At 50.8% G+C, this 27,715-nt stretch overlaps 1 protein-coding gene across 2 annotated transcripts in view; it reads left to right on the forward strand.

Moving 5' to 3' along the window:
• VDR (vitamin D (1,25- dihydroxyvitamin D3) receptor) overlaps positions 1 to 24,634 on the forward strand; it is a 52,467-nt gene extending 27,833 nt beyond the window's left edge. Inside the window, exons 3-9 of one of the 2 annotated variants that reach the window (XM_012638412.1) lie at positions 6,440 to 6,570; positions 13,275 to 13,459; positions 13,709 to 13,829; positions 15,899 to 16,070; positions 22,301 to 22,452; positions 22,608 to 22,724; positions 24,037 to 24,634. In XM_012638412.1, the coding sequence (XP_012493866.1) occupies positions 6,440 to 6,570; positions 13,275 to 13,459; positions 13,709 to 13,829; positions 15,899 to 16,070; positions 22,301 to 22,452; positions 22,608 to 22,724; positions 24,037 to 24,296 (1,138 nt within the window). In that variant the 3' untranslated portion in view covers positions 24,297 to 24,634. The remainder of the gene's footprint in view (positions 1 to 6,439; positions 6,571 to 13,274; positions 13,460 to 13,708; positions 13,830 to 15,898; positions 16,071 to 22,300; positions 22,453 to 22,607; positions 22,725 to 24,036) is intronic. The other variant, XM_012638411.1, reaches the window with a different exon arrangement.
• Positions 24,635 to 27,715: the final 3,081 nt, after the last annotated feature.

Genomic DNA, 27,715 nt, shown 5'->3' on the forward strand with positions numbered 1-27,715 from the left:
CATATATGTATATGGATGTGGACAAATACAGGCATGGATTGCTTTTTCCAGGGTGTGATATAAGAGAAAGATGTAAAGGACAGGGAAGGAAGTCAGAGGGACCTCTTTGGTGAAGAGAATGAAGGTTGATGGTGAACTTTAAGAGTTGATTCTGGAAGGCAGGTCGAGAGACAGGTCATCCTTTACCCCTCTATCTTGTCTTCTTCCTCCCTGTTGACACTTCCTTAATCAGGACACTGAAGCTGTGTGCTGCAAGCTCCAAGCTAAGAAAGACTGTGGAGAAGCATGTTTTGTTTGCTAGTCCCAAGGTTCTCAGGGACCTTGTCAATTATGGATCTTGTGGAGTGCAGGGGGCAAAAGGCAGGCTGGCGAGGACCCAGGAACATGATAAATGTTCTGGCATTCAGGAAGGTCACCCAGCTCATATCTGTAGCTCTTCTAGGAACCTTGATATGAAGTGAAGCAGAGAAATGGGGCAGATGTCCAGCAACTTAAGACTCAAAGTGCTTAAAGGCAGTACAGTAAATAGAGAAAAGGGGAGGAACAGCCACACAGGGTATTCTAGGGGCACAAGTAAATGAGTCACGAAGAAGTCAGCGTTGCTGGAGAGAACTTTGTCCAGATCAGCTTGGCAGCTGACCTCCATCCACAGATGCGCAAGGAAGTAGATGAAAGAGAATGAGTGGGGTTATCTATGGATGGTCCCAGAGTAATGTTCAGAAGCTTGGGTAGAGGAAGCCAGAGAATTTGGGAGGAAAGTTCTCTGGAGTTGTCAAGAAAGACAGCTAGCTACAAGAGTGTGAAGAAGATCTTACATTTCCTTTTGGTCATTTCTTTAAGAACTCAGAACTCTAATCAGGGCTCATTTGCATGAATTCTCTCTCAGCACGCACTTGGGATCCTCTCTGTGATCAGACAATATAGAGCCAGTGGAGAGCATGGCTAGACATTTCTTTCAAAACCTCCGTTCAGGGACTGCCTATCAATGGCTTCTTTGTCCTAGAGGAGGACAGCCTCTGCTCCGTGCTCCTGGACTTGGGGGAGGCATGTTTTGATTGCTGCTCCAGCTTGGATTGAGAGATGGTAGATTCGTGATGAGGACCATGGTAGGTAAGACCAGATTCTTTGGAGTCAAACAGATTGAGATTCTAATCTTGTGAGCTGTGTGACATTAAGCAAGTTATCTAACTTTCTGCACCTTCTTGTATCACTCGTAAAACAGGCATAATACCTACCCTGAAATGTTGTTGAGAGCATTGGCGATAATATGTGAGGTACTGACACAGAAAGCTCTCAACAGTGATAGCTAGTAAGTATCATTATCCCCTTTTAGTTTCTAAGGACAGACAATCCTTTCCTCCTCTTCCTTACCATGGAACCGGAATGTGTCTGGCTGTGATGTGTTGGCAGGGGTCTCTGAAAAGAGATGCCTGAACAGAAGGCGTTAAATATCAGGTGTGAGAAAAGAAGGGCTGGGCTGGGATCTCTGAGAGAGCTTCATGTCAGTCAGACTCAGTGGGAACTGGCTGGTGCTCAGCAGAACTGGACAGTGGTCTGTGGGTCTAGACATCAGGAACAACTTGTAAAACTCCACCTGCAGAGTCCTACGCTAGGCACCAGGTGGCAGGTGTAAGACATGGTGTCTGCCTCTAGGGTCTCAGAGTCTCACTGGGATGGTTACAATCTCTGGCCACTCTTCAGCAGTCCCTGCCACTGCCTCTCCCTGCCGGTTTCTCTCCCTTCCCTTTGTTTAGTGCTTCCTTTGTCTTGATCCTGTTCCCTTTTCCTTTAATTAATCCCTACAATGACCCCCCTCTGTAGGGTTGTTTCCATTTTACAGATGTGGAAACCAAGGCATGGGTAGGTTAAGTAACTTGCCAAGGTTGTGCATCCGGATTTAAACTCAAGCAAATCAATCAAACCAAAGCCTGTATTTCATTTTTATTTTTTAAATATTCGAAGTGGATATCAATTTTTTAAAGTAATGTCTATATATGGTTTTTAAAAAGCAAACAGTTTAAAAGGGTATATAAGTGAAAAGTAAGTCTCCTACTGAGCCCAATTCTCAGTTCCCTACCTCCTGCCAGAAGCTATCACTGTTACCAGATCACTGTGTTCATTTTTAGACTTTTTATGAGTGTGTATGAGTATGTGTGTGTGTGTGTGCGTGTGTGCACGCATGTGCGCATACAGGTGGGAGCATACTATAGTCACCATTCTGCTTCTTGCTTTTATCTGCTAAAGAACATTTCTTCAAGCTGGTTCCCATGTCAGCATTCTTCCTTGCCTTTTTGACAGTCACGTTGCGGTGTATGGAGGTCCTATCACATAACAAACCAGTCCTCCCTTGATGGGCATTTCGGTACAGTCTTTGGCTTCTCCAGGGAGGGCTGCAGTAACTACCCTTGGGCCCACAGACTTCTCTACCCACAAAATAAAGTCCTAGAAGCGAATTTACCATGTTAAAAGTGTCTTTGCATTTAGCATGTTTGATGCATATTGCTAAATTGCCTTCCAAAAAAAAGAAGGCTATGCTCCTCACTACAGTGTTAATCTTCCTTTAAAGCTTTTTAAAATTTTATTTTAGTTTTTTATTTTTTTCAACCCCTTGGTCAATTTGCATAAAGCTTTTTTAAACCCACCTGTTGAGAACCTCTTGATGCTGCCACATGCAAATTCGGCCCCAATCAGGTGACATGGGTCTTTCTTTTTTTGTTTCCTCCAGCTTTACTGGGGTGTAATTGACAAATAGAAATGGCCTCTATTTAAGGTGTACAGCTCGATGGTTTGCCATATGTCTGTGTTGTGAAATGATCGCCACAGTGAAGCTGCTAACATTCCCATCACCTCACGCAGGTCTTTCAGATCAGCAGCTCCATCTAGCTCCTGTATCCTGCCCAGGCACTGGGATCTCTGTGACACGCAGCTGCAGTGGAGACAGAGCCCAGACGGGGTACTTGACCCCAGGCTTGGGTTACGCAAGGTGTGTCTCTGCTGGCAGAGGCCACCTACTGGAGAAAGGCCCTACTGTCTCAGGCCTGAGGCCCTGGCCCTAGGCACTTGATGCTTTTGTGAGCTTCTTGTTTCTTTTGTGTTTGGATAAATGGGTCTCTGGCATGAGAGTCAGTCAATGTCCTCTCTCACCCCTGGCTTTCTAGAAACTGCATCTATATTTAGCTTGGTTGCACCACCCTTACCCCCCTTCCTGAGCAGGGTATAATTGCCAACCTCCCAGAGGATGACAGGGTTCAGGCTCAGAGAGCAGCTGAGGAAATGGGCTCCCATGGAAACCCAAGGCTCTTGTTTCTCAAAACCGAACTAGTTCATAGGCAATTAGCACTGGGAGGAAAGCAAGGTGGGGTGTGATCTTCAGGACAAAGCGCAGAGCCAGGGCTGGGCAGTCTGGCTGCCCCGACTCCTTGTGGGCAGAGACTAAATGACAGCCACATGTGTGGAAGTGCCCTTAGAAGGCAGCAGAACAGGAAAGAACAGGACCTCTGAGCCAACAGGACCTGTGGCCTAGCAAAAAGCCACACTGGGCCAGACACGCCTGAAAGGCCAGCTCTGGGATCTGGGTTCCGGGAAGGACTTGGGTCTGTCAGAGCAGGCGGGAGAGTTCTCCATCCCCTGCGCACTGACCCCACTCTCCAGAGTGTGGTGCTGTTTTCTTCTCCTTTTTCAATGCTCTTGGCCTTCGGACTATGACTCTTAAGCAGGAAGCAAGGGCACTGGGGTTTCCCCCTCCAGTATTTTCTTATAACCCAGCTCTGCATTAGTTTTTATCCCTACTCCCAGCCTCATTGGAGTCCATTCCTGTTGTCAGGGGAAGTCGAGCCAGTGGCTGTCTCCAACCTTCCAGTGTGTGGAATCCCGAGATTGGGCTTCAGACCCTGGGAAGCTCGCAGCCCCCACCCAGCCCAGGGCTGTGAGAGGCTTCGGCTCGTATCTCTGGAGGCGCCTACTGGGCCCACAGGTGATGTGTGCTCTTGGTGCCAATGGCCCTGGAGGCTTAACAGGAAGAGCTCTGAGCCAGACAAGATGGTGGGTGGAAGGATAGAGCAATCCCTCAGCCCCGGGGCAAGGTGCCTGGTTGTTAAAATATAAAAAGAAAAAAAAATGAGAATTATCTCTGAACTAGAAAATACTGGTCGGTGAGTATCTTTAGAGAATTATGGGCATTCTGGGGCCTAAGCGTTTGTGGTAACAGGTGAAGCCTCAAGAGCCACTAGGTGGAAAGGGGGGAAAGGAGAAAGGAGGGCCACCACTCTTCCACTCTCCTGTCCTGGAATATTACAAATGGGCCCTATAGTGACGACTGTATCTCATACCTGGAGCCCTAACAGTGCACAGGGGGCTTCCATATTCTCCTGTCCCTCTGGAAAGCTGCAGTAGAGGTATAGAGGTGAAAGGCGAAAGCCTTCTTGTTTCTGTAAAGGTGGAAGACAAAAGCCTGGCATATAATCTCTCTCTGGCTGGTTACTGCCGGGTAGGACAGCATCGCCCCCTGACAGCCTGGGGCCACTCCACCTCGTTGCAGCCCAGCTCTGCTGGTGGCCCCTGGGTGATGAGGTTGTCACAGGAGGGTGCCAGAGCCAAAGTCCAAAGCCAACAGCAGGTGCTTCCTCAACCACTGGGTCATTTTTGGCCTTGAGCTGCGCTCAAGGGCCAGCCACATGCAGCTATTTGCCTATGGTCTCAACTTCAATGAGACCATGCCCTGCCTCTCCCTCCTCTCAGGCCTCACTGCAGAGGGGCCCTCCTGGGGCCTCTGAGACACACACACAGATCACAGAGAGGCTCACAGGATCGCTTGGTGCATTTGACCCTGCAGTCCCAGCTGCCCTGCTGCCAGCTGCTGGTCCCACTCACGCCCCAGCCACTGATGCTGGCGGCTACAGAGGAAAGGAGGCAGACCTCTCTGCCCAAACCCACATGGCAGGGGCCAAGGCCCTCCCCTCACCCTGCCCAGCCCCCTGGACACTCACACTCCTTCATCATGCCGATGTCCATGCAGCGCTTGACGTTTCTGGGGTTGGAAACAATCCAGGAAGCTAAAAGCTGAGCCTCAGATCCCTAAGACTTCCAGACCTAGAAGCCTTAACTTTTTGCTGAATAGCCTGACTGATAAATTTCTCACTGTCGGTGGTCCCATCTATAAAATGAGGGGGTTACGCTAATGGTCCTTTGGGTCCACTGTGGATCTAAGAGTCTGCCTGTGACTGCCAGCAGAGCCTTACACTGGTCTCTTCGGCACTATCCCACTGGTCAAGTTGGTTTGGTCCCCATCTGTCCCCTTGCTGGAGCAAGTCTGTCAACTGATGAGTGCGATCGTCCTAAACCCTGTGTGTGTTCTCGTGATCATGAGCAGCAAGTCGTTTTTGTTTTACCAAGAATCGTAACTAGTGTCTGACATCTGGAGAAGACGATGTTACTAGCTCATCTCTGGGAGGGAAAGGGTTGCGGCTGGGCCTTTGCTTCCAAGGCCTGGGCTCCTCCACACTCAGCAGCTCCTTGGAAGGGGCTGCTGCTCATACAGAAAGTGATTTTGCCACCATCATTCCCCAGCTAACATGTCACCTGCTCTGGGGCAAAAAAGTGGGGCCTGTCCCTAGTGAGGCTGGGGGGAGGAACAGGAGCCTCTAGGACATGGACGATGAGAAGCCTCTGGGAAAGTGTGCTGTTGCAGACTCACAAAGTCCATGTGGTGTGGCTGGCAGTGGGAGAGAACGTCAGAATTAGGAAATGAGCCCTCAAGCTTGCACGTGCACACGCACGTACAGTTTTATGTAGGATACCAGGGGTACCAGCTTCCTAGCTAAGAACACTTCAGTAGTTTTCTGTTCTTACAGAGCCCTTGCTTCCTTTGCCTTTCAGAAAGCCAAGGCCAAACCTCAGGGCTTCCACCTGCTCATCTGGCCTCTTCCCTCTCTGGGCAGGTTCTCTAGATACCTGGAGCTGTGGCTTGGGCCTTTTCTCCCTTCCATGCACACGTCTATCTCTGGAACGGGGAATGTTCTAGTCACAGATCTCTTGGACTCTAGAAGACTTAACGCTCAGACTAGTCCCCTTGTCTCTCACAATAGCTCATTATAAGACATTATGAGGGCTACCATGCAGATTTCAGTATTTTAACACGTTTTTACTAGAAAAAATTTATTCATGTATTTACTGTGTAATTTTTAAGACGGAGGGAGCAGAGATTGTACAAGTAAAGTAAGTACAAGCAGTGATGGGGGCCGAGCAGGCAATGAGAGGAGGAGGAAGGGCCAGGGGCGCCCAGCCTGGAAGTGAGTGTGGCCCAGCGGCCAGGAGGGAAGGAGGTCTGGGGGCCTCTTGTGCAGGTCTCTGTGGTCGCAGCCCTGGTAGGCTGTTCTCTGCAGTCAGGGCTGAGGAGCCAGAAGGTCAGTGATCCAGGGCAGGGCATGTGATCTCTCTGCAGGCGAAGCATGAAGCGGAAGGCGCTATTCACCTGTCCCTTCAACGGGGACTGCCGCATCACCAAGGACAACCGGCGCCACTGCCAGGCCTGCCGGCTCAAGCGCTGCGTGGACATCGGCATGATGAAGGAGTGTGAGTGTCCAGGGGGCTGGGCAGGGTGAGGGGAGGGCCTTGGCCCCTGCCATGTGGGTTTGGGCAGAGAGGTCTACCTCCTTTCCTCTGTAGCCGCCAGCATCTGTGGCTGGGGCGTGAGTGGGACCAGCGGCTGGCAGCAGGGCAGCTGGGACTGCAGGGTCAAATGCACCAAGCAATCCTGTGAGCCTCTCTGTGATCTGTGTGTGTGTCTCAGAGGCCCCAGGAGGGCCCCTCTGCAGTGAGGCCTGAGAGGAGGGAGAGGCAGGGCATGGTCTTCAAGAGTCCCCGCTTCCTTAGTCAGAGTCTTCCTCCAGGACATCATCATATTCCCACAGCTCCCTGTTCCCTGGACGTGGAAGAAAGAATGAGGCTCAAGGACCCCAGGGGTCTCTGGACATTGGGAGAGAGAGTGCCGTGGGCTGGAAGGGCAGGAGTGATGGAGAGAATAAATATTCGGAGCGTAGCTGGCATCCATGCTCCGCCCCACCAGAGACTTCTGGCCACACTGGCCCCATGAGCAGATCTGAGGGCTGGTGGCTGGGGGAGACCAGGGGAAAGGGTCTGCGAGGGGAAGCAATGGGGCTCTAGGATGGCCCTCTGAATCCAGGTGGGGGAAAAGGGGTGATCCTATAGGACTTCCTGTCCAACATGGTAGATTTACAGGGGTGTTCTGACCCACCATTGAAAACAACACTTGGACTTTGCATCGGAGCTGTAGTACAGTTATTTGGTAACCAAAGTAGCCATTGAATTCGGCAGATGCAGGAGGGGCGCACCAGGCTGTCCCTGGGCTGGAGCCAGAAACTGGGCCAGCCCTGGCAGCGGTGCCCCTGCACACTCGTCCCTGCTCTGCCTCCCTCACTCGCTGCTGTCTGCATCTGCACCCGGACCCCCGTCCAGCCTTAGGACAGAGCCCAGGCCCTGCCAGCCGTGGGCCTGAGGTGTCTTAGCAGGGTGCTCAGATGCAAGCCCTCCTGGCTACAGGACCTTTCTTGGGGGATGGAGAGAAGACAGGTACCAGGAAGATGTGTCAGGAACAGGGGAACAGTCACAGGATGGGGCTTAGGGGATGGAAAATTTCTTCCTTAAGGGGAAAGCTAATTATCTATTGTTGGGGAGCAGGCAGAGTGGAGGCCCTCACCTCCAGCCTCCTCCTCGGGCCTGGACCAAGGCTCCTCTCCTGGGGGTCCCAACTCCTCACTGTGGATCGGCTTCCCAGCCAATGCTGGTGGCCCTGGAAGGACTTTCCAGGCTTTCGCTCCTCCTCACCCTCACAGGAGTGCGCAGGCCTGGACATGCCGACCTCACCTACCCCCGTCCTGCCCCACCCGACTCCAGCATTTATCTTGGAGAGAGTGAAAAGTGGAGTGCCTGTGGGCCTTTGCACACATTCTTCATGGGGCCTGCTCAGAGTGGCACCGGGGCACGCATAAACAGGTGCATTCGGCACAGCCCCTGTCTTGGCAGAGCACAGGTCTCTACAGGGCTGGAGCCTGGGTTCTGAGGCTGCCCCCGACCAAGCACGGCAGGGGGTTTTACTGTTGGGGCTCAGTAGGGTGCTGCCACAGGAGTCCCCAACAGGGCCAAGCTCCCTGATGCATGACAGGCCCCACTCCCATGTCTTGGAGGAAGGGGATGTGCTATTAACTTAGAATAGGAAGAACATCTGGTACTCAGAGAGGTAACACCACCAGGATTGGGGTCAGAAATGCTGGGGCTGAGCTGGGGCTAGAATCCAACTCCGTGCACCCCCCTCGACCCTTGCTTGTCCCAGCAGAGAGCACTGTGTCCATGGCGAAGAACAGCACCAGGCCCTGGGTGACTCGGGGCCCCTGCCCCAGGAGCACCCCACCATGTGCTGGGGGCCAGCAGCCCAGAAGTGCATCCCCAAATCAGCTGAGTGCCTCAGCCACCCCCACCCAGCCTAGTCCCCAGGCCTGCTGTACACCCAGGGGAGCCCCTTGTCCACAGCATTCCTGTGATCCCGGTGTAGGGAGCTGTACCAAGTTGTGGACGGGCTGCTGGGGTGGGGCTCCCAGGGTTGGGCCCTAGAGCTCCAGCTAAAACAGAAGCGTCGGGCCAGCACAAAGCTGGTGCTTTCCACTGCCCCATAGGGAAGGTCGTCCAGGAAAAGATACAGTTCCCTGCCTCAAGTTAGCCCAGCTTCAGCGGACTTGATAGTATATCTGCTTATTTATCACCTGGGCTGGCTGTTGTCCCAGAGAAAACTGAATGTCTTAACATTTGTAAAACCACAGGAAGGGAGCTAAAAACTGAGGCTCCCTGTTGGCCAGGGCAGGGAGAGGGCCCTTGCACAGAGGAGGCATAGGAAGGAATCTAAAATTTATTGACTATCTACTGTGTATCAGATATTATGTCAGGAACATGCATTTTCTTCTTCAATTTTCACAACACTCTAAATATGTAAATACTTCTATTTTTTAAATAGCTGAGAGGAAGCTTGGGGAATTAAAATATCATATCATGCCTCTGAGCTAATAAGATGATAGTATCAGCATTCATTCCAACCTAGGTCTGTCTCTTTCCAAAGGCCAGGCTTGTGGGCTGCACCCCAGGCCAGCCCCTCGGGTGCTCCCAGTGCATCAGAGCTCACTCCATTGTGCATTTCTGGGCACTTCCTGGGGCCCTAAGAGATGTGCTGAAGAGAGCTTTGTTCCCATGGAAGACTACTTTTCTTTCCCTTCAAGTCTTTGTTAACTTTATGCCTTTGGAACTCAAGAAATTTCATAGTTGAGTTCTTGCTTCTTGCTTATACTAAATCTGTTCTACACAGAACAATCTATTATGTTAACTTGCTTTTACAGATGTGTATCTTCTCTCCCCACTATCAGTACAGCACCCGGCACATAGTAGGTGCTCAGTAAGTACATGTTGAATGAATGAATGAATTTTAGCTCCCCCTTATGCTTCTTTGTATCTCTGTATCTCCCACTGGTCTATAGATCAGTAAGATTCTCCCAAACCTGATACTTCTGTGTCATTCATTTGGAAAAATTTTATGTCCTCTTTCCTGTTGTTGTCCTTAGGCCACCCTTGGCATCTTGAAATATGTTTAAATTGTTTATGTTTGCAGATCTTGACTTCCCAACTTGATTTCAACTTTGTTAGGCAGGGAACATTTCTTGCATGACAATAACTCGCACAAAATTATTTCACACTGAACAAGTCACTTAGAAGGAAGTCACAAAAGCTACTGAGCAGCCAAGTAGGTTTTACAAAGGCTACGTGCCAAAGCTCATGCACGTTATTCATCGGAGAGCCCAGCAAACACTCTTTCAGAGCCTGTTTACTCTCCTTCTAGGTCAGTGCCTTTTAACTTCGAAACGTGTCTTCAAACATGATAGTAATAACATTTTAGTATCAATTCATTAAGAAAATGATTATAAAATTTCCTATGAAATTAATAACTCCTTGAAACAAATTATTTCATAAATTGCAATAGCATCTGCATATGTGAGAGACTTATGACTTATTCTGTCCCAAAACAATGTTGCCTTGCAGGAGGCCTGTGAGTGGGTGCCCCTGTTTGAAACCCGTAGATCTCAGCATTTCTTCCTCTGTTACCAACACAGAGGATGGTGGCTCCTATTCGATACAAGAGACTGGGAGAAAGGATGTTGTAAGGTTAACCTTGAATCTTCTTTGTCTTTTTAAAGTAAATCCTTTACAAGCTTTGCAACTTTATTTCATTTTCACAGTCTTCAGAGGGATTGGAGCACCTCATGGGACAGGACTGTATGGCTGAGAGCCAAGTTCTGCTGATCAGTTCTAACTGATTATAAGCAGACACGGTATAGGGTAGTGGTTATGACCATTGGCTCCAGAACAGACTGCCCAGGTCCGGATACCGTGTCCACCATTGGTTAGCTGTGTGACTTTGAGCAAGACATACAGTTCCCTCGTCTGCTAAATGGGGATAACACTAGCACCTGCCTTAAAGGGTTGTTATGAGGACTGAATATATGAGTTAATATACAACAAGCATTTAGAATAGTGCCTGGTACATAGAAAAACTCTGTATGTATTATCCATGATTATTAATATTATCATTTTGTTACATCAAACTCGATAACCAGAATTTCTAGCTAAGAATCAGAAGTCACTCCTAAGGGGGAGTAAGACACACTTCTAGAGGCAGGCACCAATAAGAAGAGACAACCCATAGCTAACACTGAAAGCTGTGAAGAGTCGCATAAGAACTGCAAGGCACAGCAGGCTGAGCCACACGGTGGAGGGCAAAGAGCCCCAGACAACGCTGAGGTCATAACCTTGTCCTCCAAAGTTCAGCTCTGAATCATCAAGAAAAGGTTACATGATGTTACAAGTGTTCCGTTACAAGGTTTTCTGTCTTGAAAAGATTTTAATCATGATTATTAAGATGAAAGAGGTCATCTTTGCTCAGCTATGAGCAAAGGAAGGAGGAGGAGGCCTTGAAGGACAATTCTGGACTGGCATGCTGTGTGCCATTCCCAGCATTGCAGGACACAGGCAGTACTGCAGCACTGCTCACCGTCCCCTCCTGAGCCAGGAAAATGACTCGCACACAGTAGGTGCAATCTGAGTTGATGTGCTTGTTGTCTGGTGTCAGACTATGGAGCAAGAACCATGGCCAGGGAGCCCCACTGCATTAGCTTTTGTGGGGGGAACATAAGAATCATAAGATGTGGCCCCTGCCCTTAAGTAACCTGCAGTCTAGGGAGACCTTGGACTGCTTAGGCTCACTGTAGACACTGACTGAAACCGGTACTAACCACGAGTCTACAGAGTGGAAGACAACTGGGCGCCAACGTGTGTGGGAAATATGCAGCAGGCGTAAGAAACGAGGCTCAGTGCAGATCAGGGCAATCCCGAAGGGCTTCATGGCAAAAGAGGACTGGTTGTGGCTGGGCACTGAAGAACCAATAGAGCTCACATGGTTATCGGGGAGACCCAGCTGGACAGGCACCCAGCACAGGTGGAAAGGCAGGGGCAAGTGTGAGCAGGCCACACTCCACAGGTCAGCAATGCCAGCATGCCTAGAGCAGGAGAGTAACATAGAATCACGTAGCAAAGTCCAGTAAGGCCGAGGGACATGCCTGTAGACACCCTGGCATGGGGTGTCATGCCAGGTCTCCCTAGATCCAGTGTCACCATCTCCTCTGCCTCACCCCTCAGGTGAGCAGGAAAGACCAGACACCTAATCTTGGATTCCCCAGGCTAGGCCCTTTCACCCTGCCTTTCCCTGGGGTGCTCTCTGCCCCTTCCGCTCCCAGCCTGTGTGACCCTGTAGGGTCTGGGCAGACGCCCTCCGTGGGAGGAGAGCTGGCAGCTCTTTGGGCAGGTGAGTCAGTCTCCTGGGCGTGGCCTCCTCCCAGCCCCTCTCTTGGTAGGGCCTACCTCAGCTGGGGAGGGACACTCTGTCTTTGCGGTAGGCTTCCCTTTCCTGCCATGCCTGTGGCACCAGCCGTCCACACCCTCCACCAACTTCTCTTGTCCTCCCGCTACCTGAGGGGCCTGGGCCAATGGGCCTTTCTTGAAGCCTGGCACTCACCTACTCTGAGGTTCTGGTTCCTTTCCCTGCTCTTGTGAAACTCCCCAGCTCTGTGGGCAGATGCTCTGGCAGCACCAGCACCGAGCAAGTAGCTACAGGCCAAGGGCCCTGGTGCCCACTCCTGCCGCCAGCGCTCTGCAAGCCCTGGCCAGGAGATCTGTTTGCCTGGCCCCCGTGCCAGGCATCCCTGCTCCCAGCCCCGCCTGCCCAGGCAGCTGCCCCAGCACCAGGAGGCAGGCACAAGCCCCTGCATAAACCCGCAGGTGGCCAACAGTCTCCCTGTGGCCCAACACCCTGCCTCGTGGCTGGAGAGAACTTCCAAGGTTAGAGCTGTGAGGCCTCAGCCTTCAGGGCCTTCAAGAGGACTCGAAAACTCCCATGGGCAGAAATGTCAAGACTGTACAGGCTGCAGAAGGGGTTGTCTTGCAGAGAACGAAAGAGGCCACGTCTTTCTCCATTGGTTAGAGTGGACTAGATGCCCGAGTTCCATGTCTGGAAACTTGGATGTGGGAACGGCCATGCAGAGGGGCCTCCTCAGCATCTCCCGGCCTCCAGCCCTCCGAGTGTCCACAGTTACCCTTTCACCCTCTCTCCACCCTGACGTCTTCTTCGGGATCATGGAACGCGGTGGGGAGGGCCTGGGGGAAAAAGGAGACCACTAACGTTCAGTGAGCATCTGCTCTGTGCCAGGCAGGCATGCAGTTCTCAAATCAGTTGATCCTCTGAGGTAGGTGTTACTATTTCCTCCATCTGCATGCACACACGCTTTATGGAGGAAGGTACAAGAAAAGGACCTTAGAAGAGATTGTCTGGTCCAAACCTCACGTTTTCCAAGCTAGAGAACAAAACCCCAGAGAGCTGAAACAGTTTGCCCCAGGTCCCACAACGCATTCTTGAGAACCCAGCCTTCCTGACGCCCTGACCATCCCTCTCTTAAATTCTCTCATTTTTCTCCTGCATGTACCTTCCTTTTCATCATAGAAAACCCCATTTTCCTCCATACAGTGGAGTCGGAGTCTCTGTGGCGGGGGGCCCCCCCACAGGGAGCCCCGGGTGTTGAAGCCCCTCCCATCTTGGGCCTTTAATGATGGAGGAAGGTTTCCTGGAGGGGCTGCAGCCCTCCTGACCAACCCCCCCACGACCCCCACAGTCATCCTGACGGATGAGGAGGTGCAGCGGAAGCGCGAGATGATCCTGAAGCGAAAGGAGGAGGAGGCCTTGAAGGACAGTCTGCGGCCCAAGCTGTCCGAGGAGCAGCAGCACATCATCACCATCCTGCTGGACGCCCACCACAAGACCTACGACCCCACCTATGCTGACTTCAGCCAGTTCCGGGTACGTCCGCCTGCTGGCCGGCAGGATGAGCTGACCTGGAGGAGACAGGGAGTGGGAGTGGAGGGCAAGGGGTGCCCTGGCACAGAGCCAGCAGAAGGGATGGAAGCTGCTCTGCCCCTCGGTACCAGGAGGCCTCCCCTCCCATGGACCTTTGCCGAAGCCATTCCTATGACAGATCAAAGGCCAAGGGCCAAGGTAGGAAAGTGGCCCCAAAATGTGAGTCTCTGAGACCCTGCCTTTCCCTTCCAGCCTCCAGTTCGTGGAGGTGAGGGTGGAGGGAGCCTTCCTTCCAGGCCCAACTCAAGACACACTGCCGGCTTCTCCGGGGACTCCTCCTCCTCCTGCTCAGATCACTACATCATCTCTCCAGGTAAGCAGGACCCAGCTGCCTTTGGGCTGTGGACCGAAAGAGGCAGAAGGCTCCCTGACATGAGCAGTATTTATATACTGAGTGCCACACAGTGTCCTCAAAACAACTCCTCTTGCACAGATGAGGGGTGACTAGCCCACGGGTCCACATTGGGAAAGGGGCCAAGCTGGGGTTCCGGCTGTGCAGGGTCAGGCTCCTGAGCCGTGCTCTCTCCTCTGAGCCAGGCTTCTGGCCAGGGCCCCTCTCTGGGGATGACCTCATTTGTTGAAATGGTGTATTGATCCTGGGCAGTTCGGAAGGTAAAATTTGGGGTGGGAAGGAGAGCGTGTGGGTCCCATTTCGTCCCACACTCCACCTGAGCCCTGGGGGACCACTCTGGGACTGTAAGACCGGTCACCTCCAGCTCACCTGAGAGTCTGGGAGGTATTGTGCTTTTCTTCTTACAGCCCTTTTCTACCTTGCTCTTCATCATCCTGCCTCATCCTCCCCCTGTCCTTGTCCTTCCTCCTTCTACTTCTTGCCAAACCCTGGTGTCCTCTGCTTGGGGCCTCCAGAAGGGCAGGGATGCAAAAACACCCTCCTGTGAGGACAACTTGAACCCTGAGATATGGTACTTCCGGATTCAGTGACGGATCTGTGCGCAGATCCCAAACAGGTAGAAGGGGTCCAAGTGCCACGAGCCAGAGATAGCAGTTAGAGCCAGACATTGTGTCCGCCCACCCAGAAGTGACAGGAGGGAAGTGGGCGGGACACAACAGAGAAGCACTGACCCTCCCAGACCCTCACCTGGTAGGATCCTTCCCATGTGCTACTTTTCTCTACCCGCCTTCCTGCTTTTTCCGCGTGGTGGTATATTCATTTGTACCAATGAAGAGCAATCTGTATAATCTATACGTTGGCCTATATTTCACCTTTTAATAATAATTTCATATTATTTAAGAGTTTTGATGTCCTCTCATGGGTTAATTGATTCAGAGTGCTCACTCCCAGCAATGGTATGTTCAGTATAGCATATAGTTATTTAAAAATTAAATAACTATATATTAATACTGTAGTTATTTAATTATAAAAATTATAAAAGCTATAAAAATTAAACAAGTTAATTTTTCAAATTTTTTTAAACATTGTTATACAAAAGTAATACATGTTCAGCATAGACATTTAGAAAATATAAACTAAATTTTATATATATATATATATAATCTTTAATTTTACTACCCAAGATAATCACTGTTGACACTATGATGTATTTCTTTCCCATCTTTTTTTTAAACATGTATGTGTATTCAGAGATGGAATTGTGCTGTATACGACCGATGACTTGCTTTTTTTCTCTTAATGGTATATTGTATCATATTTCCATATCATTTGGTATACATGTAGAATGCCCTTTTTAAAGGATTGGATATCTAGCATGTTTCCCAGCTTTTCAGTAAGATGGTATATTTGTGGCTAAATATTTACACTTATTCTGGATTTTTTCCTCATGATGAATTCATGGAAGTAGACATACTGGTCAGAGAGTACACACAACTGTAGGCTTTGGACCCATAGTGCCAGATGGTTTTCTAGATTTCCTGCACAAAGTACACCTCCCTTAGCACCCTAGCCCTGCATAAGGATTGCCTAATTCCCTGCATCTCTACAAATACTGGCATCAACATGTAAACCTAGTCATTTCTAGCTTACAGGTGAAAAGTGTAGACATTCTATTTTGCAGTTCTTTGATCACTAGTGAGGTTGGACATTTTTTCCCATGGCTTGCTTGGGCCCAAATTCATTTTTGATTGAGATCATGGGGAACAATGCATGAAAAATCCTGGCTTGAGGGAGTCTTATTTCTCTGAGTATGTCTGGCTCTTTGATTTCATTGCCTCCCACTGCTAAAAGAGACTGCGAGAGTTGCAGAGGGAACCTGGGGCTGAAGAGTGACCTGCGGAGAGAGGTGGTCACTGTGGGGTCCCAGCTGGCCCCGCTGCCAGGGCACGCGAGGTCCACACAGCGGCGGGCAGGAGGGGCCTGACCTGAGTGTCCTCAAATAGCTCCTTCTCTTCCCCCATCTTTCCCAGACATGATGGAGCCGTCCAGCTTCTCCAACCTGGATCTGAATGAAGAGGACTCAGATGACCCTTCTGTGACCCTGGACCTGTCCCAGCTCTCCATGCTGCCCCACCTGGCTGACCTGGTCAGTTATAGCATCCAAAAGGTCATCGGCTTTGCCAAGATGATCCCAGGATTCAGGTAAGAAGCTTCTGTGACTTCTGGGAGCAGAGTCAGAACCCTTGGCTGAGCTGGAAGAAGGCTTGGAGACCACCAGTCCACTGCTTTCCCCAAATAGACTCAGGCCCCATCCAGACCTCCTAAATCAGAGTCTCTGGGGTGGGTCCAGGAATCTGTATTTTAGGAAGTGCAGCCCATCCTGTATTGCTCTGTGGGCCAGTGCTGGAGAGCTAGTCCATCCCCTCACTTTCTCGGTGATGGAACAAAAGCCCAGAGAGGTTTGATGGCCAGCCAGGGTCCCTTCCTGGTGTTGCAGCCAGCGTGTCTGAGCCAGGCTTGGAACTCCCAGTTCACTGCTGTGTCCACTCCCGCTGGCTTGACTCTAATCCTCATGTTATCCCTTTAAATTCAACCTGCATTATTCCTCCACACCCAGTTCTAAGACCAGAATAAACGATAGAGAAGAGAAAGCTTGGCCACATGGACTCATGAAACAGTATAGTAGTGCCAGAGGGAGACAGGTTTGCCGGCACATATGACCTGGGCATCCGTCACCAAAATTTACATTTAAAGATATTTCCTAACCAAACTGAAACCTTTTTGCCCAAATAGATAGGAATAAGGAATTCTACTGGAGCAGGGACCCTCCTCTATGGACTCATTCATACAAATTTCACTCATTCCTTCCCATGTTTTGTTGTATTAATACCAATGTTAAAATATTTATGCAATGTTAAATATTCTTAAAACAATAGAGTATTGGCAAGTTTAGTAGATATGTTGGGAGATAGTTATATCGCCTTGTTCTTTCCAAATGGTCATTTGGTACATTGCCATAAAAAACATACACAATGTAGTTGAACAACAGAAAGAAATAAATCAGTATCAGGCAATATTATTATCATTTCAAGTAGTAGCAATAGCTGTAGTTACAGCAGAAGGCAGAACGCTTCCTAGATACTGGTGCTCAGACTCAGTGCTGGAATACTGGGAACTGGAAAATGCATTAACATTGGCCAGTTCTGCATAGGAACTAATATGAGGTGCCATTTATTGTTTTGAGGACCCCTCTGCTGTGTCGGGAGGCCTATTCGTTATTGTCTAAATCCCCACCTTACCAGCTGGTTGATGGTAAATCACAGAATTAGACCCAACACTCCCAGTTTGTTTCTGCCTGAAAACAACTGGCTCCGTGTTATTTTATGCCTCTTACCAACCCAAATACCAGAAACTCTCCAATGCTGTTCCCCTGAAATGAATGCAAAAATTGTGAAGAAGAGAAAAACATCAAACGGTATTGAGACACTCTTGCTGCATGGCACATTTTGGTTGTAATAACAGGAGTCAGGGCTCCTCTGGCAGGCAGGCAGGAGCAAATGACTGATCTGTGAGCCCGGCATCGTGCTGGGCCTGCGGTTTACCCTCAGAGCCTTTCCTTGGAACTGAGGACACATTCCACTGAGCACAAGTTCCAACTCCCTCCTCCATGCTTCACGTTATTGTTTGCAAAGTCCATGTATTCCAAAGTCTTGTTTTGTGTAAACAGCTAGAGGAAAAACACTGTAGCACTGGCATCCTCCCTAATGCCAGGCAGCTGTCCTCACCTACACAGGACTCATCTTTCCCTGCTCTGGTGAGGAATTGGACAGAGGGCCCCCGAGCTCCAGACACCAAGGTTCAGAGATTCTAGGTGGTGGCTGGGATGGCACACATGGGAAAACTGTCCAAAAGGGAAAGTTACTTATTAAACCAGATTACCCCAATGCTGCCCCCATCACCAAGTAACCCTAGCTTCCATTTCACCCCATACCCTTGGCCACTGTCTCTTACCTTCCCCCACACCTGACATGAATAGCACCACCCTCCCCTCAATTTCTCTCCCCAAGGTGGAGTTGAAGCATGCCACCTTCCTTTCTTCACTTTCCCCAAGGTTCCCCAGTCTAGCCCTGCAGTCATGGCCAAAGTGAGGTGCATATGGGCAGGTACTGGAGCTGCCCAGCCATTGACGCAAAATGGGTTAAATTGATCTTGAACATCCCTGAGTTGGCTTCTCTCTCTTCAGCATGACTTGAAAAGTCCCAGAGCAGAACGTCGTCCAGTGAAAATGGTTCCAGCCTTGGCAAGAGCTCCTGGCAGGCGGGAGGGGGACACACTGATGTGGACACTCTCTGTGGCTGGACAGAGGTGATGCCAAGCCTGGACTGGAGCCCAAGCCCAGGCTCCAGTTGGGCCCAGGTGGGGCTAGCCCAGCAGCTCTCTGGTTCTGCTGGGTTCTGTTTTTCCAGGAACTGAAAGAACAGTGGCTGCCTCCCTCGTGGCTTTGATCTAGCTGCCTGTAGGCAGAGGCGGAGGGTGTGGGGAAGGCAGGATGAGACTCCTATGTGGGTGAGTGGGGAGGGGGGCAGGATGAGTCTCCCATGCAAGCGTGAGACCAATGTGGGGCAGGACTGGATGGACTGTTCTGGGCGTGAACTGCGGCCTTGGCCTTGTTCCCTCCTCCCACCTCCCTCCCTCAGCCTCTCAGCCTCACCCCACAAATCTCTCTCCTTGTTGGCACTGCTGCAAAAGAAAGGCATGGAGGAGGTGCTGTCAGTAGCAGCATGCAAATGGCCAGGAGCAGCCTTAGATTGGAGGACTTAGGACCTTCAGGCTTCACTACTGAGTCAAGTGCACAAGAGATAAGGCCACATCAGCTGGAGCCTGACCCAGGCTAAAAACCTTCCACTCCACTGCCATTTCCATTTCCAGGGCTCCTTCCCAGGCCAAAGGCCTGGGGTCACCATGCTTCCCTCATCCTATGCCCCTTTCTCCACATTTGTTTACTCATCCATCCAACAAATTGCCTTCTTATGTAAACTGCGAGGGATAAAAGTCAGCTAGATCCCAGTCCCTGGCATCCAGAGATTCAGTGTCTGATGAAAGAGACAGACATGTAAACAATTGCTGCAGAGAGATAAGAGCTCTGCTAGAAACCTGCTAGAGGTACCGTGGGAATCCCGGAGAGGAGGTGCTGGGCTCTGCCTGTGGGGGTGGTGAGGACGAGGCAGCCACACGGTGCCAGGGTGTGGACATCACACAGGTCAGGCGGGAGGCACAGAGCCCGGGCTGAGCCTGCTATCGCAGGGCAAGCTCCCTGACTGGTTTCCCCTCATGCCGCCTCGACTCCCACCCACCATCATCCCTGCTTCTGGCTATGACCTGCACTTAGAAAGTCCTTGTTTTTCCAGGCTATGGGTGGTAATTTGACGTCGTTTTAGGTTTGCTTTGATGGCAGTAGTATTCTGGATCACCATAAGCAGTGATCCCACTGAAATCTCTCTGGCCACACACCCAGGGAGCATGTATTCACCACAGGCCATCCAGTCTGAGTGGGGCATTGAACAATGTGTTATGTACGAAGATATCCCACACAGAATTACCCAGCAAAAGTGAGGAAGCAGCCAAAATGTCCAAAAATAGGCACATGGGAGACTGATTAAACAACATATAGTGTATTGCTATGATGTAACATTATGTAACCCACTAAGAATTGGGCTAAAGGATGTTAAATGATATAGGAAGTGGGATACAGAGTTAGTATGAACTCAGGTATGTTCAAAACATATATATTTTTCATAGAAAAAGGATAGGAAGGAAATACACCAAAATGTTAACTGTGGTTGTGAGCAATTTTCATATGCTTTTATATTTTTTCTGTATTTTCCAAAGATGTGATAATAAATGTTTTACTTGTATAACAAGTTAAAACTAAAATAGGGGTGGTGTTAGTTTTTATATTTCAAATGCAGATTGAGCATCTAGAGAAAAGTGACAAGGATGGTGAGAGGTTTAGACACCATGTCATTAGACTGTCTGTCCTGGAGAAGACGGAGGGAGGACATGGTAGTCTTCTTTTAAAGGAAAACTTCCACTAGCCATTGTTGAAAGGAAGTCCCATGGCCAGTGGAGAAGTCTGGTTCTGTGCTCCTCGAGAGTACAAAACTATAAGCAACGAATGAGTACATCACCATGTGGGTTGTAGCTCGACAGAAGAAGAGGCCATTAACCCAGGCTCTGACAACCCGTAGCTGTATCCACAGGCGTGAGCTCCCTGACAGCAGGAGAACCCTGCAGGGGCTATGTCAGAGCCATCTGTCAGGAATGCTGGAGGAGGAATTGGACCACACAGTCTCTAAGAGGAGCCTTCCAACTCCAGCACTTTGTGATTTTTTCCATACAGATGCTTTGCTGGCGCCCTGATCACACCAGCCTTTTCATGCCCCATCATCTGTCACCTGCTGATACGAAACTCTCATCAGCTGATATCTGCTTTCTGCCTTACATACCAACATTCAGCCACAGGGGGGATGACAGACCATCTACAGGATGTCCAGGAGGAAGCAGACAGGAAGAGAATGGGAATAAAAGCTTGGAAGCAAGTTGAAATGTGGCCCTGTTTTTTCCTTGCTATTGTTCAGATAAGTCCAATGTGACTTGTGATTCAGAATAGTGCATTTCTGGCCGGGCGCGGTGGCTCACGCCTGTAATCCTAGCACTCTGGGAGGCCGAGGTGGGAGGATTGCTTGAGCTCAGGAATTGGAGACCAGCCTGAGCAAGAGCAAGACCCCACCTCTACTATAAATAGAAAGAAATTAGCCAAACAACTAAAAATAGAAAAAATTAGCTGGGCACAGTTGCGTGTGCCTGTAGTCCCAGCTACTCAGAAGGCTGAGGCAAGAGGATCTCTTGAGCCCAGGAATTTGAGGTTGCTGTGAGCTAGGCTGACGCCACAGCACTCTAGCCCAGGCAAGAGAGTGAGACTCTGTCTCAAAAATAAAAATAAAATAAAATAAAAAAAAGAATAGTGCATTTTCTTCTCAACTCATTAGCACATATTTATTGATCCTCTTATTGTGCTCAGGGCTCAATGACCAGTGTGTGAACAACAGTTATGTAATTAAGAAGTGGTGCTAGCCTTCAAGTACCTTACAAATAAGAGTCAGATGCTGGGTGCGGTGGCTTATGCCTATCATCCCAGCACTTTGGGAGGCTGAGGCAGGAGGATCACTTGAGGCCAGGAGTTTGAGACCAGTCTGAGCAATATAGTGAGACCCTGTCTCTATAAAAAATAGAAAAATTTTTGACATGGTGATGTACTCCTACAGTCCCATCTACTTGGGAGGCTGAGGCAAGAGGATCACTTGAGCCCAGGAGTTGGAGGTTGCAGTGAAATATGATCATGCCACTGCATTCCAGCCTAAGCATCAGAGCAAAACCCTGTCTCTAAAAAAAAATTTTTTAAATAAAAGAAAACAGCCAGAGACAAGCCTATAAATAACAGAGCTGAGGGGAAAGGGCAAAATAGGGGCAGCAGCAATGTACAATGGGTCAGAAAGAAATGGCTCTACTTACGCTGAAGAGAATTGGAGGGCGGAGACTCCAGGGACCAGAAAGTCAGGATGGAGCACTAGAAGGGTATTCCTGGCTGGAGCTGTAGTTTGCTCAAAGGCATGGTGGTGTGAGGACACACAGCATCTGAATGCAGAGTAGCCCGATATTGCTAGAATGGAGGGTCAGTGGAGTTTGCAATGGGAGAGGGGGCTGGAAAGCCAGGCTGGAGCCGAGTTATGGAGTATGGGCTTGATCCTGGCGTGTTTGAGAGTCAGTGAGGATTTATGAGCACAGAGTGACATTCACCTGTAGCGGCAGTAAGAAAGATGAATGAGAGACGTGAAACTTGAGTCCAAGATTCTGGAGGAGGCTGTTGTAAAAGAGGACAGAGCTCTGAGCCAGAGCAGTCCTGGGGGCAGGGGGCCTGAGGTCAAGGGCTGGAGAGATGGCCTAGAGACAGAGTTGCCTGAGTTTGCTACTAAGAAGGACTGGAGAACAGGAGGAGGGCGAAGAAAACGAAACGTGGGAGTTGTCGAAGATGACCCTGCCCATACCATTTGCAGACCACCATGTTATACCACAGCACTGGGGCTTTCTCAGGCTTTATCTTCCTGTCTCTGAGCGCTCTGGCTGTGCAGTCACTGGGTTTTCCTTGTCTTGGTAACTGAGCTACTTCCCTTCTCACCTTGACACATGATCACAGTCCTTCTCCGTGCTCTCTCAACGAACACTCTTGTCCTTTCCAACCAGGCTGCAAGCTCCTCGATGGAGCACTCAGAGCACATGCTGGTCACCTGGCAGGTGTATACCTGTCAAAACACCAAACTGATTTTATGACTTGAAAGTCTTGACCTGACCTCCTCCCTTGCCCTCCCTGGCAGAGACCTCACCTCTGAGGACCAGATCGTGCTGCTGAAGTCAAGTGCCATCGAAGTAATCATGTTGCGTTCCAACGAGTCCTTCACCATGGACGACATGTCCTGGACTTGCGGCAGCCACGACTACAAGTACGACGGCCATGATGTGGCCAAAGGTGTGTCTGGGCTCTGCCTCCACCCTTCCTGGGGCTGTGGGCCGCAGTCAGACACATGGGTGGGGGCTTGGCAATAACAGGGAGAGAAGGGCGTTTGCAATGGGGTAAGTGGCTTCTCAGTTCTGTCCACAGCACCTGCCCATTGTCTCTCATAGCTGGACACAGCCTGGAGCTGATTGAGCCCCTCATCAAGTTCCAGGTGGGGCTGAAGAAGCTGAACTTGCATGAGGAGGAGCATGTCCTACTCATGGCCATCTGCATTGTCTCCCCAGGTATGGGCCTAGCAGGGAAGAACTCAGGGACCTGGGAAGCGGGCAGGGTGACAAAGACTGCCAAGGGCCAGGAGGGTTGTCTACAGGGAGAAGTGAGCAAAAGGAGAGGCAGATAAGGAAACGCCCACTTTACTGGGTTTGCACAGCCCAGTGCAAAGAGTGTGTGTTGAGGGGTCCCTCGCTGCCCTTGGCTTTGCCCGACAGAGACTGTAGGTGATCCACAGGGAGGATTCTGAGGAACGAGAGGAACAGGGGTCCTCAGGCCACAGAAAGGCCTGAGTCTTCCCATACTCAGGCTCTACTCTTGTGTGAACTAGGCCAAACCTTCCTGTCACTTGAGGCTCCTCGGAGGCAGGGTCCAAACCCTGGGGCCCGATGGACATTCTGCCTAGGCAAGTTTACTGGACGGATTTTGGAAGCAACGTGCTGTGACCCTTGGTTTCTTCTGCTTGTTTGGGGTGAGAAGAGGGAGAAAAGGCTGAAGAGGAAGTTACTGTGGCCTTAGGGATGTTATGTGTTGGTGACAAGTCCCACAGGGGGACAGCTCTGCCTCTGCCTAGATAGTGTTCAGGGTACAAGCTAGTGGCCTCTGCCCAGGAGTGTTTTCCAGGGCTGGGGGCCCAGGGAGTGGACTCGGGCTCCCCTCCCCCTGCCTGGTCGGCATTCGCGCACTCATTCACTCATACGCTCGGTGATTTATTGAGCACCTACGAGGTACCAGGCACTGTGCTAGACACAGGGATTCCGCAGCAAACAGGACACAGACTTCTCTCCCATGAGGCTTAGGAGGAGACATGAAACAGGTGCTGTTCAACAACTAATTCCTAATATGATGAGAGTTTACAAAAAATAAAGACGTGATACTACAGGAGGATATAATAGAGGGAGGGAACCTGATTGTCTGGGGCGTGGACGTAGAGGGTTGTCAGGAACAGCCTTCTTGAGGGAACTGTCACCTGAAGGATCAGTAAGAGTCAGGCAGAAATGAAGAGCTGAGTTCCAGGCAGAGGGCACACACACGTGAAGCCTAGAGGCCAGGTAGCATGGCGCATCAGGACACTGATGGAAGGACGGAGCAGAGACAGGGAGCCAGGTGAGATGGGGACAGGGGACCTGGGACTCCATCCTAAATGCAATGGGAAGTTGTTGTGGGGCTTTGGGCCAGGCAGTGGTGTCACAGGTCAGCAGCTCTACATGGTGACCTGGGGGTGCTGTGGTTGGGTGTCTGCATAGATGGGGTGGTGGCGAGATTGAGTAGTTAGGGGCCCAGCTCAGAGCTCCTGTGTCTTGACCTCCACCCCCGTGCCCACAGACCGTCCGGGGGTACAGGATGCCGCGCTGGTCGAGGCCATCCAGGACCGCCTGTCCAACACGCTGCAGACCTACATCCGCTGCCGCCACCCGCCCCCGGGCAGCCACCTGCTCTATGCCAAGATGATCCAGAAGCTGGCTGACCTGCGCAGCCTCAACGAGGAGCACTCCAAGCAGTACCGCTGCCTCTCCTTCCAGCCCGAGTGCAGCATGAAACTCACGCCCCTCGTGCTCGAGGTGTTTGGCAATGAGATCTCCTGACTAGGGCAGCCTGCGGTGGCACCTGGGCAGAGCTGCTTCTCTGGGGCTGCATGCCCAGGCCTGGGGCTGGCTACTGCCCAGTGGCCCTCCCCACCCCCTCTGGAGTGCAGCCCCTCCTCTGCCACCTCCCCTCTCTGCCCCGCCCAGCCTCTCTCCTGTGCGACCTAAGCCAAGGTCCCCCTTTCCTGCAGGCCACGGGCTGTCCCCAGCCCCATGAGACCTCAGTCATAAAGACTTGCTGATTATTTGACAGAGAAACTCAAGTGGGGGCAGAAGGCAGAGGCTGAAGGCAAGGCCTCGTCCAGGGACACCCCCACCTCCCCACAGGTGGCTGCTAGCTGGTGCTGAGAGAACAGGCAGGCAGGAGAAGTGTACCCATGCCTCAGGGACAGAGTACCTCCCCCACTCCAGGCCCATGTGTCCAGAGCCTGGTGGGGATCTCCCTCCCCCTGCCCACCCACGATAAATAACTGGCCCACAGCCCCACCCTCTCCCATCTCACCTGCCGCCAGACGGCGCTGTCTGTCTTCAGGCAGCATGCCATGACAGGGTCCCCTTCATCTGCCTCCCCACCTCTGGCCTGTCTAGGACACTCACTGCCAAGGATGACCAAAACCAAGGTGACTAAGGGCCTAATTCCTCCCTCCCCCACCTCTGCTAGCCAAAAGGCACTTGTCTAGCTCCTTGGTGCCCACCTTTGTCCATCGTCACAGTCATACTCTCCCAGGCGGCAGGTCTGGGGAGGTGGGCTTTCTCCCCAGCGCTGGAGCCACTGGCCCAGAACCCACCTGTCGAGAGGCCCAAGGAGGAAGAATGCAGGGCCTGGGCAGTGGAGAATAGACAAAATCAGCGTCTCAGAAGAGTAGTGGGTGGTGGCCATAGGCTGTCCCTGTCACCAAGCCCATAGCTCCTTGGCCTGGGTCTAAGAACTTGGTTGACATGGGAGTGCTCCTTCTAACGATTCACGTGGCAGACTGAATTGCCCCCGGCTTGCAGAAACTCCCCATCTGGGTCTTCACTCCTCCCCCTGCCAGTGCCTTAGCTCCCAACCGGGAGAGCAGAGAATGAGCCCTCCCTCTTGGAAGTCGCGATCTCCCAGCAGCTCAGTGTGGAGAAGCAGTGCCTCCCTCTCTGCTCACCAGTGGGGGCTGCATCTTCTCTCCCGGGCAGCGTTGGGTATAGGAGAACTTTCCCAAACCCAGCAGCCAAGCCTGCCCTTCCTGCTGCCTAGCTGTAGTTCCAAGACTGCTCACTGCAGAGCCTGGAGCCTGCGCTCTGGCTCCCCAGGGAGAGGGGGAGGGGAATGGGGCATCCTCTGGGGGCTCGTCAGAGAGAGCAGAGCCTTGAGGCTAGAGGGGCGTGGGGTGTGGGACTGGTTCCCTTCTTATTCTCACTCTGCCACCCAAAAGTCAAAAGGGGCCTGTGAGGCAGGGGTGGGGGAATATAACTTCAGACTCCACGTTCTCTGTAGCCAGCCCAGCCCAGGAAGTGGCAATGCTCCATCCGTTTCCTCCAGGGTGGGATTTCTTCATGAGAATGGGTTGCAGGTATGTGGGACCAGCCCAGAAGGTGGTTCTTCCAAGAGGGTCATAGAGGGTTCTTCAGATCATTACTTCAGTTTGGGGAACATGGCTACATTTGGTGTACCGCCAGGGAGGTAATGTCAGTGGGAATATGATCGCCAAACCCCTGGAAGATGTGCCTCCCACCTGCATTTGCAGTTCCCTGAAAATCCCAGGAGGAATCAGACTTACCACGGCAAGGGCTGTCAGTGTCCACCTGGCCCTGTGTCTCTCAGAAGTTTCCAGGTGGGAGAATCATCTGAAAGCCACATTCCTTATTGCAGAGTAGCATATATATGGCTTAATCTTAAATTTATTAGATATGTGTTGTTTTCAGAATCAGACTCCATTTGTACTATTTTCTAATATAGAGGGTAGCAGGCACCACTGATTCAGAGATATTTATGGAGGAAAAACTTACATTGTGAAAATTCTGTACATTAATTATTGTTGTTGTTATTTTACAAGGGTCTAGGGAGACACCCTTGTTTGATTTTCGCTGCAGAACTCATTGGTCCAGCTTGTTATTCAGTAAGAGAAAAAGCCTGAAAATTGCTAAACTTGTTCAACCCCCTTGTTAAAGAAAACTAACACTTAGAGGAGGGCATGACTCGCCCAAGCGCAAAGAACTAGTTAGAAGTAGTGTCAGGACTGGGTCAGACTTTGGACTCAAAGTCCAGTGCTCTTTTCACTACACCACGCTTGAGCTCAGATCCCCATCCCCTTCCCCTAGTGGCTGACCCAGTCCCTTGGGGGAAGCCCTGGGTTTCAGACAGAGCGAGTCTGGATCCGGGAGCCCTTCCTTCCTTCCTTCCTTCCCTCCCTGGGTTGTGATGCCACCGACTTGTCAGAAGGAAGAGGAAGGACACTCAGCCTCTGTCTCCATGTGAATCAGACCCCCTCTCTGTGTGGCCCTGGCGCACTGGGCGCTCTGCCCCAGCCCTGTATAATGCTGTTGCCTGATCAATAAAGTGCATTTGTCTTTGTCATGTCTCCACCTTCCCGCTCCCCTCTGGCCCTGCCTTTTCCAGGGATCGCAACTGGACTCTCCAGAACATTGATTACCTGGCCCTGGAGCCCATAACAACCCAGGGCACTCCCAATGGGAGGTCTGGGAGCTGAAAGCAAAAAAAAAAAAGAGGGAAAAGTGAGGTTTCATGGGGCCGAATTGAGAGAAAACGCTATCATCTATTCTTTTTTAGAATGAGAGTGTAAAAATAGACGTTTATAAATCTAAAACTCTTAAAGTATATTATTGGAACTGAAGGAAAGTGTGCACCAAAAAGCAAAATAAACAAGATTCCCAGAGATAGAAAAATCCTCCTGCTGCCTAACTGGAAGCGAGTGAGGCCGACAGAGATGGTCGGACCGTACGACAGATTTGGTGAAAGCTAGAAATACAGCCGCCAAAGAAGGCTGTAGAGGGTGCCTGCTGAGTGATTTCCAAAGAGAAAAAAAGTTTGCCAGAAGTTTGTCAAATAAACCAGTGAAAAAAGTTCTGCTTATGGTAATAAAGATGGCTTGTACTTAGATAGCACTTACTTTGTTGCAAGTACTGCTGCAAATAAATGCTTTATGCAAACCAACTTGCCTTATCCTTATAAGGACCCCATGAGAGTTGGACTATTATTACCCTCCTGTGACAGAGGGCATAACTTGCCCAAAGCCACACTGTGGGAGGGGAGAGAAATGGGATTTGTGCTCTTGGCAGCTAGCTCCAGAAGCCATTAATTAACGACTACATTATCCTGCTTCCTACCGAGTTGAGAGGCCTGACAAATGACAGATAGTCTAGCCAGCTCTCTCCTTCAGAGGACATAAAGGAGACTCCCATTCCCCAAAGTGGGCCCTGAGATG

This window comes from Propithecus coquereli, unplaced genomic scaffold, assembly GCF_000956105.1.
Source record: "Propithecus coquereli isolate 6110/MARCELLA unplaced genomic scaffold, Pcoq_1.0 Scaffold13, whole genome shotgun sequence".
NCBI lineage: Eukaryota > Metazoa > Chordata > Mammalia > Primates > Indriidae > Propithecus > Propithecus coquereli.